We start from the raw sequence: 20,727 nt of genomic DNA on the forward strand, positions 1-20,727 counted from the left end.
CCCCTTTCTGTTGAATAATTGTGTCTTTGCTGTGCTCTGTCATGGCCTTCTGTGTTCACACCATGTTTATAGGACCTGGATTCCTTGGAGCTCCAAAAAGAGATGATCATATGCGTGCAGGGTGAGCCACTGTAGTGAGAGATTGCTTTGCCTGGGACCTAGTGCTGGAGCCACCACAGGGTGAGTCCTTTATCCTGTCCTGACCTGTATCTTTACACAGGTGTTCACTGAGCATATGCTTCTCTTTGCACTGCCAATGGCCCAGGGGTAAAGAATGACACAGTAATCATTGGACTAGTTCCAGGTCCTTTTGAAGGTTATGGTTACTTCTGTACACCCACTTAATTATGGAAAAGGAGGAAAGCCTCACTGGAGTCATCAGTCACCTCAATGTAGAACTGGACCTGATAATAGGCATAGGATTGATGGGTATGGATGGGAGTGCGGGAAGGTGGGAGTCCAGAAGTGTTGGGCCCTTGCAGGGAAACAGGGGGATTTGAGGTAACTGATTGGACATTCCAGGGCCTAAGGCCATCCATATATGATTGTTATAAGATTATTTGCTTTATTTGTGATGATACAAATGGTTCCAGGGAGTTGGTACAAGGTTAAAATCACATGACTTAGGAGACATTTAAAACTGTGTCCTAATCTTACATGATCACCTTTTGTCATGTATATAAAAGGACTGAAAACTGACATATAACTTCTCTCCACCTTTGTTTTTTCTTGGGAGTGGGGGACAGTGTCAAAACTGTAAGGTCTAGGTTTGAAATTTCTGCACTTGGATGTAGTGACAGAGAAGGTATTCATATACAGTCATTGACTTTCTCTGGCACAGGGGTTATAGGATGGTGTTATCACAAGGGGCAGTCAATGGAGGTAAATTTTGTGGTAATTCAAAGAATTATTTACTAAAGGCTTTTATGCAGCACATTTAGATGGAGGGAATACATATTTTTAATAATAAGTAGCAGTTGGGTAGCACTGAAATGAGAATGGCAGAAAGTTTCAGGAATACGGTTATAAGTTCAGAAATAAATTTTGGGAGGAAACATTGGGAGGGGAGATTATCAGTATATAGGAACTGGAAATACACTGAGGAAATATACACAAGTTAGCTGGAGATGAGGGCTAGAAGAGGGCATCATCAAAGCTAGTTTCTTGGAGACCTCACAGCTGCTTCTGGGCTCCTCCACAGACTTCTGGGCTTTGATGGGGCACAGGGAGGAGTCCACCTCCCAACTTCATCTGAAACCCTTGTAAAATGTGCCACTTATTTGAGGTAAGAATTAATTTGATGCCTTTGTTACTGGAAAGGAAGTGACATATGGAGTGTGAGTCTGTTCTTAGAGTTAATCCCATTTGAGTTCCATAGTTCCAGCCTCCTTCCAGGAAGCAGGCCCAGAGAAATGAACAGAACAACTATGGCTGAACCCTCTTCACTATGGCTGTTTTCTGACATGATTGGTTTTCTTACCCTACACTTTACACAATTATCACATAATTAACAATGTCAGAAATAAGAGAAAAATCATGACTGAACATCCTACAAAAATTGCAATGTAAGAAGTGACTCTATACAACTTTAATAACTTGAATAATGAAAATGAAATATGTATGAAGGCATATCAGTATTGCAATTATATTTATATAAAATGTACACACACACATAAATGTGTGTACAAGGATAAAATTGTTTTGTATGTCTGGAAGTGGTGGTGCACACCTTTAATCCCACCACTCAGGAGCCAGAGGTAGGAGGATCGCCATTAATTGGAGGCCGCCCTGACACTACATAGTGAATCCCAGGTCAGCTTGATCTAGAGCAAGTCTCTACCTCGGAAGAAAAAAATCATATGACACAGGAAAGATATGCTGATTTATATGTTCAAGAACAATGTATGGAAATATTTGCTGTCCCTTCTCATGGATCTTCATAAAAATAGTGGAAAGCATGGATGTCCTCTCATTTATATTTCTGAGAACTTGTCCTAAGGGAAATTTTGCAAAGAACTCTGTGTACATGTGCATACACACACACAAAGGGAGGGTCACTTAAGTCAGAATTATCATTTTCTCTAAGGAGCATCGGCCCAAATGGAACTATGGGAATTGATAGAATGAATGATGAAAGGAGTGTGGTGGTATTTGAGAGCTGGTTAGAGAGAGAGGTTAAGCTTGATGTAGAGACATGAACTGGAGAGGTCATACCATAGATTTCATGGTCCCTGTCCACAAGGAATCCCAGTAAGCTCAGAAGGCTTGAGATAAGCCCAATGCTATGATTGCTTAATCCCATATGGGACCATCTCTGTTCCTCACGATGAAGCTAAGAAGTGTGCAGTGATGGCTCTGTTCCCTATACAATACATCTGAGTCTAAGTGGGTGGCCTTTGATCATTGAGTTCTTACATGGAAGAATAAAATTGGATTATTCTTTATGTAATAGGAACTGTCCTCTCAGTACCTCTTTTTTCCCCAGAAATTTATACTCCACCATGACTAATGCACACACATGTAAAAAACTGAAAAGTGTTAAGTGGTAGGAAAATACACCAAATAGAGCAAAGTGCAGGCATAATTTTTCAAATGGTACTGTATCTCTCATCACTTATATTTCAATAACCTGAAAACTGCTATAATAGTAATTTCAAATATTCTGTGTGCTTGTTGTATACATTATATCCATTAGAGAAATAGAAGCCAACTATGTAATGGGGGAAAATTGTGCATTGGTGCTGTTCCCCACTTGCTTGAAATTTGAAACTACTATTTGCCTGTCTATGAAAATATTCCCACAATTAAACAAAAAGTCAAATTCTGTTCTTCTGATGCTACTATCTGGAAGCAAAAACTGGTGGTCGAAGGCCCTCCCTCAAGAACATGGACATAGAGAATCTTATTTCAGCTCTGGGAAGGATGTGCCTTCTGGAAAGGCAGGCTGACTCTCCTGCCCCTTGCAGGTGCTAATTAGTGTGATATTTCTTGCACAGAACCTCAAAGAAGGGTTGAAAGGTTCCTGGGAAGACAGATGAAAGCATAATAGAGCTGGGCAAGGCTCACTCGCTATCCATCTATGTGAAAGTCACAAAACAGATCATGAAGACTATGAAAATGTTGAAATGACTAGGAACAAGAAGTAAAATGTGTGATCCCCTCACTTGCCTTCCTTCTGCTAAGCCCTTCCTAACCAGGAGGCATCTCTTGTGTACCTGGGAGGGGTGAAAGCACAGTTATCTCTAACTGCTAAGTTTTATTTTGAGGTGGCAAGAAAGTTTTGGTGTTAATGTGATGATTGTTTTAGTAGGCCTCCAGGCAGAACATCTGACAGTCTCAAGGTCTCCAAATGCAAGCCACTGGAAGCAGCTTGTGTCCTTTATAATGAATATTCCCAAACTACCCACCAAAGCAAGTCTGGTGGATCTGGTTAAGGACAGCCAGGAATGAATGCAGTGGGAGTAGCGGTGTTCAGGGCCTTTCAGTCCTGGCACCCCTGGTTTGTGCTGTGGCATAAGAAGAGCAATCCAGTACACAATATGCAATGTCACTTTTTATTATGAAAACAAACTGGGAAACTCCAGGGGAAAATACAGGTTGTTATGTTACCTGGCTTACAAGTTAACATAGCCTTCTTGGTCAGCTAGGCATCCAACCATAGTCAAGGGCAAAAATCTTAGAAACTAACAGAGAAACAATGATGTGTGTGAAAGTACAGAACTTCATCCAAGGGCTCCGTTTAGTTCATGCGGAAAAAGTTATCTGGAATTGTGCCTTCAGCCTGGAGGGAAGGAGTTGGGATGAAAGAAGACCAGGTATCCTGAGTTTCATCTCCAGGCCACTCAGCATCTACCATTCCAAAGTTAGAGAAATATTTGTATTTCACCCACTCGATTCCCAGACCTCACCTGGAGCACAGTGAAAACCTCAGCAGCTTTGAAGTAGTTCCAGTTGTTGTCTGCAAGGCACCTGGGTTGGCAGAACAAGCAGTCCCATTACTAACCACAGAACAGAAGCTCCAACCACAAAGTGACATTTTTTAATCTATGGTAATCATTTGCTGGGACATATGTGCCAGACAAGTGCCTTGGGAATGGTGAAGAAAGACCTGGCTGAAACAAGTGTCAGGCAATACCATTCGTGTTCAGTAGAACTCAAAGAAGAAAAACAGATATTTAAAATAATGGAGTTTTATCCATACCCATTTGAAAAATAAGATGGTCAATATAACAACAAATGGAAATTCAAAACTTAAGTTTTATAATAATTTTTGACACTGAGATAGAAGACACATATGTAAACATTAATTATTGGAAGGTGTAGAGTTCATTCATTTTCTAGTGTATTCACAAGATTATGCAGTCATCATACTTAACTCAAACCAATTCGATTCACCTCAAAATAAAACTCCTTAGCAGTTAGCCATCACTCCCTACTCTCTCACAAGATCCTGACTTTGGCAAATCACTCCTGCACTTTCAGTTCCTGGACGTTTTATTTATATAATTTTTCATGGTAGGGTCTCATTCTAGCCCAGGCTGACCTGAAATTCACTATGTAGTTCCAGGCTGGCCTCAAATTCACAGTGATCCTCCTACCTCTGCCTTGCAAGTGCTAGGATTAAAGGTATGAGCCACCACCCTCTGCCTTCCTAGGCATTTTAAATAAGTGAAATAATACAATGCATGCCCTTTGGTGACTGAGTTCTTTTTCCTTAGCACAATGCTTTCAAGGATCATCCATATCATAGCATGTATCAGGTTCATATTCATTTTTTATGACTGAAAAAGTCCCAATGTATTGTGTATTCCAGTCATCAAATAAAAGACATCTGAATAATGTGTACTATTTGTCCATTATGACTAATGCTGCTATGAACATTCAAGTATAAGTTGTTTCATTGCTCATAAGGTTATATAGTAATACCATGTCCAACATTTTGAGGAATTTTGAAAAAAATTATGACCAGTCATTTCAACAATCTTCCTAGTGATACATGAGATTTGCAATTTCACAATATTACTATCTTCCATTACATTGATTCAAGCCATATTTGTGTGAAGTAGTATCTCATAGTTTTCATTTATTTAAGCACTAATGATGCTGACTATATTTTTAAGTGCTTGTTTTCACTTTAAATCTTCTCCTGAAAAATAATTATCCAGATAACTACTCCATTTTCAAACTGGTCTGCTTGTTACCTTATTTTTAAGTGGTGCATTTCTCTATATGGCTTGGATAGTATACAATGTCAGGTAAGCTATTTGCAGTTACTTTCTCCCTTTCTGTAGAGTTTACTTTCTAAATTTTATTATTTTGTGCAAACAAACCTTTAACCTTGATGATTACATTCATATATTTTTAAATTTAACATACAAATTAAAGATATTAAGTTATAGATATTAATGAAGATATCACATTTGATGCATGTACATATTTTGTAATGTTTAGATGGAATTAAACTTTCTATCTCCTGAAAAATTCATCATTTATTTGTGGTGAAAACTTTAAATATCCCTTTTTCCAGCTTTTTGAAATGTATTGTAAATAGCTTATCTACAGTAAGTTAGCATCCTTCCTCATTTTTCCAATCTCTACTACTCATGATTTCTGGTGACCATTATACTGTCAACTTGCTTGTACCTAATTTCTCATAGCATAGTATTTAGTTTTATCTTTGTAGTCTCAAATGACAGGATTTTATTACTTTTACAGCTGAACAGGCTCCACATAAACCATATTTTCGTAATCCATGTACTTAAGTTGCTTCTATTTCTTGCCTATTGTGAATAATATTGCATTGTACACGGAAGAGCAAGTATCACTTTGAAATGCTTATTTAATTCCCTTTAATTATATACCCAATAGTAGAGATGCTGGAAAATTTTTAGCTTTTCCTTACTCAATATAACATTAACTGTTGGTAAAAATAATGTAAATGGCTTATGATATATTAAGGTATATACATTCTGTACCTCAGTTGTTCAGTATTATTTTTTAAATCATGCAGGGATATTGAATTTAATTAAGTGCTTTTTTTCACATTAATTTTAGAATAGCATACAAAATAGTGGCATTTTCAGCACAGTTCTTATTTACTCCACCACCCCCCCGCCCACACACTGATTTCTTGTCTTCCCTTACCCTTTGCTTACTGGTCTCTTACCAAAGACCCTCTTCTGCTTTTATGTCACATGCATTCCATCACCCTATGTTTTTCTTGCTTCCTCCCTTAACACCTCTCCTTTCTTTCTCATGATCCTTTTTCTTGTTTCACGACTTCTATGAGCTTATATGTACAGGCACATACAAATTAAAGGTTCTATCTACACATGAGAGAAAACTGACTCTGAACCTGGCTTATTTTGCTTGACACAATTCAAGTTTCGTGTATTTTCCTACAAATTTCATGATTTCATTTTTATTTATGGCAACATGAAATTCCACTGTGTATTTATACCATAATTTCTTTATCCATTCAATTGCTGATGGCTATCTAGGCTTGTAACTGGCACAAAACAGACATGCACACCAATGGAATATAATAGAGGCAATAGAAGTAAATGCACACAGCTATAGCATATCAATTTTTGGAAAACAATGTACACTTGGGAAAGGATATCCTTTTAAATAAATGTAATCAGAAAAACTGGAAATCCATGTGCCAAAGAAAGAAATCGGATCTCTATCTCTCATTATGCACAGAAATCAATTAAAACTCTTAAGACTTTAATATAAGACTATAGAACTTTGAAATTGCCAGAGGAAAACAATTTAAAACACATAGCAAAACTTCCTGAAAAGGACTCCAATGGCACAGGATATAACTCCAGGAATTGAAAAATGGGATCAAAAGAACAGAACAGCATCTTCACAGTGTTAGTTTGATAAGCATAGTATTAAATTCTAGGGATGGGCTGGAGAGATTGCTTAGCGGTTAAGCGCTTGCCTGTGAAGCCTAAGGATCCCGGTTCGAGGCTCGGTTCCCCAGGTCCCACGTTAGCCAGATGCACAAGGGGGCGCACGCGTCTGGAGTTCGTTTGCAGAGGCTGGAAGCCCTGGCGCGCCCATTCTCTCTCTCTCCCTCTATCTGTCTTTCTCTCTGTGTCTGTCGTTCTCAAATAAATAAATAAATAAAAATTTTAAAAAAATATTTAAATTCTAGGGTAAAGTACTGTGCTTACCACTCTGACCTGCCTACAGTGAATGGAGTCTAACAATTGACACTGTCATTTGAGGTTGGGATAGTGTTGGCGAAGTAAGTACATGGGTCAACAGAGCTGACACTGAGCTGTGTCATAACCTACTCTCACAGCCTGAAGTCTTAAAGACACACTGAAGCCCATTCTAGTTTGTACGAATTGAGGCTACAACATGATTTTGTTTTACTGGGGTATAGGTCTCTGACTGGGTCCTGGGCTACTCTGGGGCCCTGTCTATAAGCACTGGGCCTGGCAGTAACTGTGTTACCTCATGTTAGATGATGCATGTTAGAGACAGTCTCTTGTTCACTAAGGCTAGTGTTAAGCTGGGTCACACCTGAGATTTACAGCCTCCGGTGCTTGTCAAGTCTCATTACATGCCAGTTCTACTCTATGAATGAAACTAATGTAGTCAAAACTTGAGTTTGTCCACAGGTACACAGGTGTCTACCTGATACCAGTGCCAATTTAAAAGTTCTCTCTGAGAACTCTGGCCTAGTTACAGGTCTTTCAGTTTTTATGGTGAGCTTGGTGTCGGGCCTGTTGCTAGACTTGCACAAAGCTCTTAGGACATTTTTGTGCCTTCCTTTCCAACAAGCATATTCTTGCTCTTCACTTTGACACTTCAAACTGGAGAAGGGGTGGTGGAGATAGCCTTTTGACCTTCTAGACTAATGCAGTTCTCATATCACAGTCTAGAGATATGTACCTGGTATTACCAGGTATGGAGTTCTGCCAAATACTTTTATTGCAGCAGAAATGGTACTAGTTTTCTAGTATCAGGACTCTTATTGAACTGATTCTCTCTCACTCTCCCAAGTAGTAGGTGGTTCCATGCTACTATGTACCTGGGGTTGCAGGAAGCATGTGTGACATGGACAAGCCTCTTTCCTGTCTTCTTCAACACATCTTTTTGTTATTTTAACAACTGGCACAATGCTGTGTCACCTGATTTCCTTAGCTGTGTACTGTTCATGTGATGCAAGAGTATTGTTCAACTTGTGTATTTGGGGAGATACTGCTAGAAGATTTTATTCAGCTGCCATATTTATCTACTCCCTCCTCTACTGCTTTTCAGTATTTATTCTTTTTGTGATGTTATAAATGGAACTTTTTTTAAATCTATTTTTGTGTTGAATACAGAAATACTAATAATTATTATACATTGGTCTTATATCTTGAAAGCATGTTGAATTTGCTTTTCACTTCTAATACTTTCTTTTTTATTAAATTTTTTTGATTTATTTATTTGAGAGCGACAGACAGAGAAAGAGGCAGAGAGAGAGAGAGAGAAAATGGGCACACCAGGGCTTCCAGCCACTGCAGACAAATTCCAGATGCATGTGCCCCCTTGTGCTTCTGGCTAATGTGGGTCCTGGGGAATTGAGCCTCGAACCGGGGTTCTTAGGCTTCACAGGCAAACTCTTAACTGCTAAGCCATCTCTCCAGCCCCTCTAATACTTTCTTAATGGATTCCTTATTAGTTTCTTAGTCAATTCCTTAGAATGTTTCACATATAGATATGCCACCTGTATATTATAAGATTTAAAAATACTTGTATGAATATGGATTCACTTCCATGAGCCCATTTTTTTTCAAGTTGTCTGAAAGTTACCATTGTTCATTCATTAACTCTCCCAGCTCACCCTATTCCTCTGCACACCAGTACTCACTTCTGAGAATTAACAGGTTCCAACCCAGTCTGTATAGAGAAAATATCGACCATTTTCTGCTGCTCTTCAGACAGAGTAGGCACGGAAGGAATGATGACTATAGGTAATGGAGTGGGGAAAGCACTCTGGATCTCTTTAAGGTTGGCATTCCTCACAATCAGCTCGTCATTCATGATGCATACACTGGAAAAAATAAAGGCCCTCAGACAACTGAATAACAGACAACCCTGTGTTCCCAATTCCCAATCCTACACCAATTTCCAATCATTAACCAGATTGATTTCACTTTCCAACTATACTTGACTCCTATTTTCCTTGTCTGATACTCTTTATCTTCCTGACAAAGTCTGCCTTTGGAAAAACTATGTACCAGTTTGACTAGATTTGTAAATTTTACTTAATGTATTCACTCTGTGTAACAGTCATATCCTCATTTTCAGAGCAAGACACTAAGTCACAGACCATTCATATTTCTTGACTGAGGTCACAGAACATGCAAGTATTACATTAAGAAAAACCCTGGCATTCTGACCTGAAAATGCACATTGTTAATCACTATACTAGATGGTTCCTTGGGTCCACCTGTTGGCCTTCCACAATTATTGAGACTACTCCAAGTACTATACCATCATGTTGTTGCACTGCTGGCCCCAGACTGGGATAAGAGTTCCCACCCACAACACAACACTGACCTTGAATTCTTGCTATGGGTAGTGATGAAGGTCCTGGTAAAGGCACGAACACATCCTGGAAACTTTCCTTCCACTTCAAGGACAACAAACAATAACAGTCCCTTATGCACAAGCTTTACACAGTCACACAATGTTCCCTAGTCAGGATGATATGGTGACAAGATGCAAACCTAGATAACTGTTTCCCTAGAGTCAGGAAGGTGTGCTAAGATTGGGGAGGGCAACAATAGAAATAATCCACTCCAAGCATTAGGTCCCATATCACATGTTGGACCTTGTGAAAATCATTTCCAAGGTTCACTTGATCTATGTGTTACATCTGCTGCACAGATGGGTTTAATTATTCCCATTTTGCAAGTGGGGAAGTGGAAATGTTAAGTAACTGGTCCAAAGACAGAGTAAGCAACTGGAATGAGAGCCACCAAACTCGGTGGCCTGTGTTCCTAATCTGTAAACTGTGGGACAGATCTTAGACCAAGGCCAGACCAGGATGATTTATGAGAAGGGAAACATAGAGGGGTGAACAGGAAAGAAAAGCACAGAATCAGAAAGGCTGAGAAGAGTTCTTGGAGATTTCTCATACAGAAAAAGTTGGAGTAGGGATCTAGAGAGAAGATTCTATAGAAACTCACCTTCCATGAACATTCCATTGACAGTAAAGCACAACATGGTTTCCTGAAAAGGAAAAAAGCAAGTGCTCAGGACCCTGTTTAACCTACTACTCATCTCCAATTTCCTGGGCATGTCCCACAGAGGAAACAAATGCTCACTGTCTGCAAACGTATGTCCACCCAGAGGCTGTTGTAAGCATGTTGAGTTTTGGGCAACATACGAAGGCATTCCACAATGTCATGTTTCCTGTGCTTCACCAGCTGTCTTTGCATATCTATAGAGGAGCAGAGAAACAAAGATTAAGGGGCTGCCACACCCTGTCCCATGGCCTCTACAACTGTCCTCTTTATCTTCTTACCAGCCCAGTGTTTCCCATTACACACTTACGGGGGTGCATGAGCTTCTTCATATCCCTGCTAAACTTGAAGTATTCGTCCAAGTTTCTAGGAGAAAATGAGCAAGAAATGGTTATCTAGCCAGTATGAGTGTTTCCAGGAGCTTGCCTGAGTCTGCTGGCAAAACCAATGTTTGAGCTGTTGATACTCACATGCCTGGTTCGCTGGCATTGATGGGAATGACCAGAGAGAAGCAGGCTTCATCATGGTAAACACCGAGGAGACCATGTCGATCTCTACTGTCATAGATCATGTAATATCTGTGGCAGGAGTGATAAAGGTAACAGACTCTCTCTGTGGTCTGGGCCCCAAGTAAGACTTGAAAACTCCTGAGCATACTAATTTTAAGATGGTCCAGCTAGGCCCAACCCTCCCCTTCTTCATGGCACCAGGGGCACTTACTCCTGTAGGAATTGCAGGACTAGATTCCTTATGGAATTAAAGACTGCATACTTTTCCTAGAATGCAAAAAGTCATTTTGGACTGTTTCATAGAGCAACCTCTACAACATCACAATTCACTCTTGACTGTTCTTCCTCACCATGATGGGTTGCACTGGTTGGGGAGCTTCAGTGTGCATCGCAACTGGTGCTAACAATTCCTTGCCATCCTGAAGAAAGGAAGAAGAGCTTGTCAACACAGACTAGGGAGATACCACTGGAAGCCCAAGGAGATGAAAAACTCCAAGTGAGAACATGGGTCACAGGTGAGATGTTAAATGGTCCTAGAAAATCCACAGATGATGTAATGATCATTTGCATGATGGAGCCCTGGAAATCTCTACTATTATATGCTAACTTTCTCTCTCTCTCTCTCTCTCTCTCTCTCTCTCTCTCTCTCTCTCTCTCTGTATGTTGGCATGCATGTGTGCTATGTATGTGCTGATGGGCATTTTGCCTAGGAGAATATTCATGCTTCTTTTTGTAGGAATTTGTGTCACCTAAATGAATGATGACTTGGTACTGTATATGAAACCCAAAGGGCTTGGGGCATGTGTGGAAGTGATAAACCCAAGGAAGAGAATAAAATGATAAAGGTAGGCACTCACCAGACATAACAATGTGGGGAAATACTCCCGAACAGCTCTGTCCAAAAGTCAAAATTCAAAACAAGTGATTGAAATATGTTTGGACAACCTTTCTCCCCGTTTCTCCTTCTTGTTTTCCTCCAACTAAAACCCACTGGGTAGTTTCTACCCGCATTGTCCTGTCCCCCCTCTATAGGGCCATAAGAAATCACTCTTGAGAGCCCAAACTTCAGAGCTTCCTTACTGAGTCAATGTCTCCCTTCCCTTCCTTGGAAATCCCAAGAAAAGCCCTGGAGGGAGCAGGGAATGGTGAAGGAGCCCAGGGCTTCTCTATGTTGTGGGGGCAAAGAGGTGAGAAAGGTTGGGCTGGAGAGGTGGAGAGTGTAAGGCTTATGGGAAGGATATGAAAGTAAGAAAGGGAGAGATTAGGGGGAAGAGAAGAGGCAAAGAGAAAGAAATAAAGGAAATCAGAAAATGGTATAGCCACCGTGGTGCTGGAACTCAGCAGGAAGAATAGAATTCACCTTTTACAGTGCTTTCCTTCACCTGGCCCTTACACCCTAGGGCCTGCCGCAGGAATGAAAACATGTACCTGCTGATACCTGGACGTGGGCTGAACAAATGTCTTCAGAATGATCCCAGTCTGAGCTGTACATGGAAAATGGAACCTCCCTAGGTTTCACATATGGAAGAACATGATGGAAGAGGCTGAATATACAGTCGTGGGAAATACTCAAGGCAAGATAATAAACGAGGGTGCAGATCTGAAGAAAAGGAGTCTTATGAGCACAGCTGAGGACAAAAAAAGAGAGTGCAGGTCCTATGGTCCTCTTTCAAAGACTAAGTCTGCCTCCAGCTACAGATGACCATGTAAGATATCTCAGGCTCCCAGGAGGCAAAGAAAGGGAGACAGGTATTAGCAGGCATTAGTTACCTTACATAGTCAGATTCATCTGAGAAGATGCTGCACAAGGGGTTTCCTTCTAGCCACAGATCTTCCAGCTTCATCCCTTTTACCTTCTCCAACTCTGATAACGACATCAGCTGAGAGAGGGAGAGGAGGTAACTGGTATATGTATCCGAGAAAGAGAAAAATCTGGGGCTCAGGGACCGAACCTTCCATGTTAACTCACAAGTGGTGTGCACTACTAACCACCCTCAATCAAAAGCTCATCTGACCACTATTCTCACTTTATTTTTGGAGAGGTTTAGTTTCTTGAGCTGAGGGACCTTCTCTATCATGTCACACAGGCCATCCAGGTGGTACAGCTTGTTGTTGCCCAAGTTCAAGTACGACAACTATTGGGAGAAAAGACAACCATGCCCATTTTCTAGTGTCTTGTAGAAAAATCTTCCCTGTACCTCATCACTTCCAGAACTCTACCTAAATATCAGCACAAGGTCTATGACCTCACCTCAGAGAAATTCTGTAGGATAGTCTTCACTGTGGCAGCCATACAGCTTCTTCTATTCAGAAACATGTCAATATCATGGAACATTAAGTCTTCAGAAAGAGGAGGGAAATGAATCAGAAGGCTGACATAGGTCAGTTTGGGTATAGATCCCTCCACGGTTGATATACCATTTTCCCATTTCCTTTATTTCTTTCTCTTTGCCTCTCCTCTGTCCCCCTAATTAGAAAGATCCACCTGTATGCTAATGACCTAGAATTATGGTAGTTAGCCATACCTGGGTCAAAGCGGAATTTTTGGAGGTCCAGATATTTCTGGAAGGTACTGTATCGCTTCCCCATCACCACCTGAAGAGACAGAAATGTAGAGAGTGGCTCTGAGACTGAGGATCATAGTAATAGGAACTTCATGGGGTATAGGGAAAAATGGTGGGTCTGGGAAATGGGCACACATGCCTCGAGTCTACACTACCTTTAATGTCTCCATCTGTTCTGGAGTAAAATTATTTTGCACAGAGTAGGGTACAATAGAAGGACTGACAAAGATAGATACCTGTGTGAAGAAGAGGCAGAGTAAGTACCAAGATTTCTAATACCAAAGATGTGACTTATCCTTTCACCTGTTCCCACCCATACCAGGACAAGGTACAAAGAATGTTTCTAGCACACACCCTTTGGCTTTCCTCATCCAAAATCCTCAAGTTGACAGCCTTCAATGCAGAGGCAGTAATAGCATCCTGGACAAAGAACCGGGCCTGATTTTTCTCATAGTGGAACTACAGGCAATAGAAAGCAGAAGCAATGTGTCAGAGGCCAATGGACCCTGATGAGCCTGGCCTCTCCTTTTTGCCCTAGTGCCCACAAAGTTGGTTTCTCCATCTTTTCTTACATCGACTGGGGTGAAGGGCACAGTGCAAAGGCTCTGGATTGATTTTAATAGACATGACTTGTCATATTTTCTCCCACATGGAATCTAAATGTAAAGAAGAATAAATAACAAATAGAGACAACATCAAATTAGGATAGAGTAAAAGACCCAACTAAATGTGTGAACTCTAGGTAGATTTAAGGAACTACTAAAGGGACTGATGGTGGTGTTTATCTTGCAAAATACAGATTTAGTAAACCTACTTTCTCTCCATATAGAAGCTCTTCTTTAGGTAACCAGTCTATGGTGTTCAATGTGATCTTCCTTGTCTTAAGTTTCCAGGATATTCCACCTAATGCACACCATGTCAAGACACTAGCTATATGGGTGGAGCTAGAAAGATGGCTCAGCAGTTAAAGGCACTTGCTTGCAAAGCCTACCAGTCCTGGTTCAATTTCCCAGTACACAGGTAAAGCCATACTCATAAAGGGGCCTATGTGTCTGGCATTTGTTTGCAGAAGCAAGAAACCTTGGCATACCCACACGCATACACACACTCAAACAAATAATATTAAAAAGAATCTCCTTGATGAAGCAGTAAAAATTAAATTAAAAATGAAAGACACTCACTGTGACCTTGAACCAGTTCCCCTTGGCTCCATCATCTACAAATTTCTTTTTTTTCTTTTGACATTTTTTATCTTTACACATAGCAACAGAGACTTTGTCCTTTCCATTCTCATTGGGTGCCATTGCATAAAAGGCGCTAGGGAAGAGAAAAAACGGAGAATGTTCGTAAATGGCAAGAAAAGCATTCTTTGAACCCTTCACCATGGCTACAATTAGGACTGTATAATCAGTATTCGATTTCCTTAATTATTCATTTATGAAATAAGAGAAGATGATGACCACAAAGAGTGAGAGTTACGTAGTTCCAGGGGATGCTGCCAGCAAATTCATCTGTCTTGTCACTTACTTGTTTACTTGTGGATTGCCATGAACCTCTCTCATTGTCATGCTTCCATCACCTACTTGTAATCTCGAAGTAGGAGGCACAGAGCTTGTATACTCAGAATGATGGCTCTGCCTGTCAAATTCACTGGAGGAATTATTCAGGTTTAAGTGGTAGACTGCAAGAAGACAGAAAGAATATCCATCCGATTCCGTTCTACCAAACAATTGAAATAAATGTCAGGTCTTAATACTATATACCATTTTATGATTTCCCAGAAGAAAACAGTAATGAAAAACTTAGTATTTGTGTGTAAGTATAAGCAAGAAGAAATAATGTAACGGAACAAATGAGTGTCAACTTGTGTGACGTCTGAGTGAATATTCCAGATATATTTGTACATTTGTGTTTAGTGTAACATTATTCACCATAGTTATGGAATCACCCTAGGTGTCTGTCAGCAGGTTAATAAAAAAGGAGGTATATGTAAACACTGTTCTCACATATATTTCAGCAACTTCATCCCCAAATAGAGTCATGTGCCTCATGAGACAGACTCCTGTTTTGACCAACATCAACTGCTTGCTGCAACATGGGGCCTGGGGCTCTAAGTAAAAAAAAAAAAAAAAAAAAAAAAATTGACCTGGAATTTAGTGGTAGTTGCAAATACTAGCACTTCCCATTACCAGGCCTATGTGTGGTATGAGTCTCTGGAATACTTCTAGTACTAGAGGAAAACATACAGTCTTAATCATTTGAAGTTTGATTATAGCTAGAATCACTTGGGACTGGCTGCAACACTGAGTTAGGTTGCTTTACAAGCTATGAGTCTCAGCAACAGTCAGTCTCAAGAAGTATGATTCTTGGCCCTAACTGAAGCTTTTGCTGGTCTTGGTGGGCTATAAACTCAAGGTATGTCATGGTTTAGTGGATTTGGTGGCCATGAGTGAGACATAGGGCATGGTTCTTATCCTTTCATAAGGAAATTTACCCAAAGCAATCAATGTAGTCTCTTTTACTTTCTGATTCAGACCATTGAGTATGGATCCATCTTAGGGAGAGGCTTGTGATGACTGATTCCTTTAGGTATTCTATTTGTTGTAAACTGGGGTGAGATTGCCCCCTAGTACTGAAATACTGACAACCCATAAACATCTCTGGGGTACAAAAAGACAGTACTATAAAGATGTTTATAGCAAACAATGCCCATGTAAAAAAGAAAGACCTTATATAAACAAAAAATCACTATATTTCAAGAAATAAAACCACCAAGAGCAAGAAATCCAAGGAAAATTAAGTTCCAAATTAGTACATGGAAAGAAATAATGAACCTCAGAGCAGCATGAAATGAAGACTAATAAATAATACAAAAGGACAATGAAAGAAAGAATTCTTTAAAATTATGAATAAAATATATTAAACATTTAGCTAGACTAAGACAATTACAGTGAACACTAAAATAAAAACCAAAGATGGGCTGAAGAGATGGCTCATTGGTACTTCCTGCATAAGCATGAGGGACTGAAACTGCCCAAGTTCTAATCTCTAGATCCTACATAAAACAGCTTAATGTGGCCATATATACCTATAATCCCAGTCCCACAAAATGGAGCAGAGACCAGGAAACAATCTGGGATTGTGAAAAGCAGAAAGCTATGTTATCAGTAAGAGACTCCAACTTAAAAAAAAAAAAATTAAAATGGGACAAAGAGCAATGGAGACCAGACATTTTTTCCTGCCGCCTTAGACAAGTGGTTCCTACTGAAGAAGAGTACACTAGGTGTTGCAAGGGCACATAAAAATTCATTCACTGCATAAAACACACATACACTTTCTCATTCTCCCTCTCTCTCTGACATTGCAAATACAAACATAAAAAAGCCAAAATGGTAAAGGGGACATTACAAATAACACAAAAATACAACAGATGATTAAAGATTATCATATGCAACAGTATGCCAACAAATTTGATAATCTAAAAGAGGTGGACAAATTCCTAAACATCTAAACCTAACCATGAGTGAATTTAAAAAAGAAAGATAGTCGGGCGTGGTGGCGCACGCCTTTAATTCCAGCACTCAGGAGGCAGAGGTAGGAGGATCGCCATGAGTTCAAGGCCACCCTGAGACTACAGAGTTAATTCCAGGTCAGCCTGGACCAGAGTGAGACCCTACCTCGAAAAACCAAAATAAATAAATAAATAAATAAAAAATAAAAAATAAAAATAAAAAAGAAAGATAGAAAACTTGAACAGACTGATATCAAGTAAAATGACTGAATTGGTAAGAAAAAAAAAAAAAGTCTACCCTGAAAAAAAAAAAAAGACCAGGATCAGGTGGATTCAGCTGTTGGAAGTCTATAAAATATTTAAATAAGAATATAAGAATACCAATTCTGGGCTTGAGAGATTGCCTAGTGTTTAAGACACTTGCCTGAAAATCCAAAAGACATTGGTTTGATTTCCCCAGTACCCACACTAAACCGTATGCACAAGGTGGTACATGTGTCAAAAGTTTGTTTGTATTGTTTGGAGGCCCTGGCATGCCCATTCTCTCTCTTTATCTCTCTGTCTCTCTCTCTCAAATAAATAAATGAATAATATATAAAATATTAAAAAGATACTATGGCAAAGATTTAAAAAAAAGAATACCGATTCTACTTATTCCTCCCAGAAATATAAGAGAACAGACTAATTCCAGCACATTCCATGAGGGCAGCATAGCTGTGATATCCACACCAGATAAAAATAAGCATACACACACACACACACACACACACACACACACACACACACACACACGGACAATTACGGGCCAGTATGTCGATGAACATCAACTCAAAGACCATCAACAATATGCTAGCAAACATAATTCAACAGCAAATTAAATAATATATTTCACCAAAATTGTGTTAGTTTTCTCATTACTGTGACAGAAATCCCCCCCAAAAAAAACTGAGGAAAGGTTTTATTTTAGTTTGAGATTACAGTTCATCATGGCATGGAAGGCATGGTGGCATCAGGAGCATGAAACACTTCATCACATTGTCTCTACTGTAGAGTAGAAGGTCACCTGGTATGGCGGCACACACCTTTAATCCCAGCACTTGGGAGGTAGATATAGGAGGATAGCCATGAGTTCAAGGCCAGCTTCTTCTGCAATGATGATGCTTTGCCTGGATACTGTAAGCTTGAAATAAACCCTTTCCTTACATAAGCTGCTTTGGGTCTGGTGTTTGTTCCAGCAATGAGAAAGTAACAGTGATAGAATTATTCACAAAATTAACACAAACAAGTCTGAAATTTATATGGGACCAAGGAAAACCTTTAATAGCTAAAGCCCTTTTGAGCCAAAGTATGAAGCAAGAAGTGTTAATATTATCTTATTTCAAAAGAGCATGATATTTGCATGAATACAAATATATAAATAAATGGAATAGCAAAAAGTAAAAAGAATGCCACATATCAGGACAAGGGCAATCTTTCAATAAATAGTAGTCTGTAAATTGAATAAATACATGTAGAAAATGAATATAAACCCTTATATCCCCAAATTTACAAAAATCAATTAAAGTAGATTGAAAACTTATAGATAGCAGCCATGAACTATGCTATTAGTACAGGAAAACACAGTGATCATGCTCCAGGACATTGGAAAGGGCAAGCAGTTCTTACAAACAACGAAAAACAAAACCAAAAATAGATAAGATGATTTATATCCAATTAAAACGCTCTCATAACTGAGAAAACATAACAGTGTGTACAAACAACTACAGAATGGGGGAAATTATTACCATGTGACATATATGTATGCATATATGACTGATACCTATAAAATATAAGGAAATTAAAAAACTTAATAGGTGAACCCCAAATAACTCAAGTAAAAATGGATAATAAAACTAGATATATTTTTCAAATGTTTACAATTGCCTAATGGGTACATAAAAATACCAAGTATCAATAATCAACAGAGAAATGTCTATAAAAATACAATGTGATACTACTTCATTTCTCTAAGAATGACTAGGATCATCCAGCCCAGACCAATATAGAGACTGCCAGGTCCTGGAGTAGGCTACCCAAGGTCCGGGTGTGAGTTTCCCTGGTGTCTATTCAGTCACACAGGTAGATATTACAAAGGTAAGTCCATGAGAATTACATCTAATTTTTCAATGGAAACTCTTAAACGCCAGCAAGGCTTAGAATGGAGTATTTCAAATTTTGAAAGACCAAGGCTGGCAACCCAAAGTACCATACCCAGCAAAATTATCCCTAATAATATAAGGTGAAAGCTTGCTTTATGGATATACATGCACATAGCCAATCCTACAGAGAATGCTGGATAGACTACTTTGCTCTGAAGAGAAGACTAAACATACTCAACTGAAGATAGTAATAAACATACTAAAGAGAGCAATGGAGGGAAGAAGATTAACTGAAACTAGAAAAGGTGCTGGAGATGGCTTAAATTAAGGTTAAGGCACTTGCCTGCAAAGCCAAAGAACCCAGGTCCAATATTCCCCAGTACCCACATAAGCCAGATGCACAAGGTGGCACATGTGTTTGGAGTTTCTCTGCAGTGGCTGGAGGCCCTGGCACACCCATTCATTCATTCTCTCTCTCTCTCTCTCTCTCTCCCCCTCCCCCTCCCTCTTTCTCTCTCAAATAAATAAAGCCAGACGCACAAAGGTGAGGTAAGTGCAATGTCACACATGGCCATTAAGTGGCGCAAGCACCTGGAGTTAGATTGTGATAGACTAGGTCCTGGGGTGCCAATTCTCTCACTCTCCCTCTGTCTCTCTTGTTCTCTCTTAATTTCAACCTTAAAAAATATAATATTATTGGAGCCTTTCTGGAGAAGGTGTGTCACTGGTGTCAGGCCTTGAGGTTGACTGGTGTACCCACTGGATGTTCAGACCCCAGCCTCTGTCCTGCCTCTCCTGAGGATGTAAGCATATCCCCTCTCCCAAATGTAAGCCTGAAATAAACCCCTTTTCACTCTAAGCTGATTTTTATGGTTTATTTTGTCCTAACACCATAATGACATGCCTGCTATAGTTACATCTACAGTCTTTAGACCCCTTCTGATCTTAGTTGGAAATGGCTCCCTGATTTTTTTTTTTTTTCTCATAGATTACTTTTTGGAAGATAACACACTTTTTGAGGTTCAGGTTACTCATGGCTATAACAGTGACAGCCATGAGTAAAAGGAACATAGTATATACATATAAGTATATAGAGACTACAGTAAGGCTAGAAAGAGAAAAATGTGAAACACATTTTTAACTAAAAACTATAAAGCAAGTACATGGCCTAGTAGTCTTGTGTTGTCTCTTCATAAATGGCACTATTTTGAGATTGAACACTGCCCATTTTAGGGAGTACAATTAACTAAATTAAGCATGATGACTATTAAGTATGTGCTTTGTACTTATTTTTTCCTAGAAAGTAAATTATTGCCAGGTGTGGTGTGCACACTTTTAATCCTAGCACTTGGGAAGCACAAGCAGGTGAATCATGGCAAGTTCAAGGCCATGTATATATATATATTTAAAACCAAATAAAGTTTTGTATCTTAAAAAATATTAAGTAAAAATGAGGGCTGGAGAGATGGCTTAGCAGTTAAGGTATTTGCCTGTAAAACCAAAGGACCCAGGTTCAATTCTCCAGAACCCATATAAACCAGATACACAAGGTGGCACATGCATCTGGAGTGCATTTATAGTGGCTAAACATCCTGGCATGCTCACTCTGCCTGCCTGCCTCCCTCCCTCCCTCCCTCCCTCCCTCCCTCCCTCCCTCTCTCTCTCTCTCTCTGTCTCTCTCTCTCTCTCTCTCTCTCAAATAAATAAAATTACAAACAAATACTAGAAAAGACGTGAAAGCAAATGAAG

The 20,727-nt window shown here is 39.5% G+C and overlaps 1 protein-coding gene across 1 annotated transcript in view; it reads right to left on the reverse strand.

The window, feature by feature from the left end:
• Positions 1–2,902: 2,902 nt before the first annotated feature.
• Positions 2,903–20,727, reverse strand: part of LOC101605750 (nuclear RNA export factor 2-like) — a 45,272-nt gene continuing 27,447 nt past the window's right edge. The window contains exons 2-21 of the mRNA XM_045139915.1: positions 14,857–15,048; positions 14,511–14,646; positions 13,902–13,985; positions 13,684–13,788; positions 13,485–13,565; positions 13,291–13,360; positions 13,017–13,105; positions 12,793–12,900; positions 12,536–12,645; positions 12,204–12,393; positions 11,116–11,184; positions 10,977–11,032; positions 10,731–10,834; positions 10,567–10,629; positions 10,338–10,453; positions 10,200–10,242; positions 9,568–9,640; positions 8,876–9,058; positions 3,909–3,969; positions 2,903–3,022 (exon numbers count right to left, since the gene is read on the reverse strand). Of these exons, the coding sequence (XP_044995850.1) occupies positions 2,903–3,022; positions 3,909–3,969; positions 8,876–9,058; positions 9,568–9,640; positions 10,200–10,242; positions 10,338–10,453; positions 10,567–10,629; positions 10,731–10,834; positions 10,977–11,032; positions 11,116–11,184; positions 12,204–12,393; positions 12,536–12,645; positions 12,793–12,900; positions 13,017–13,105; positions 13,291–13,360; positions 13,485–13,565; positions 13,684–13,788; positions 13,902–13,985; positions 14,511–14,646; positions 14,857–15,048 (2,053 nt within the window). The remainder of the gene's footprint in view (positions 3,023–3,908; positions 3,970–8,875; positions 9,059–9,567; positions 9,641–10,199; positions 10,243–10,337; positions 10,454–10,566; positions 10,630–10,730; positions 10,835–10,976; positions 11,033–11,115; positions 11,185–12,203; positions 12,394–12,535; positions 12,646–12,792; positions 12,901–13,016; positions 13,106–13,290; positions 13,361–13,484; positions 13,566–13,683; positions 13,789–13,901; positions 13,986–14,510; positions 14,647–14,856; positions 15,049–20,727) is intronic.

The sequence above is a fragment of the Jaculus jaculus genome, chromosome X (assembly GCF_020740685.1).
Source record: "Jaculus jaculus isolate mJacJac1 chromosome X, mJacJac1.mat.Y.cur, whole genome shotgun sequence".
In the NCBI taxonomy this organism is placed as follows: Eukaryota; Metazoa; Chordata; class Mammalia; order Rodentia; family Dipodidae; genus Jaculus; species Jaculus jaculus.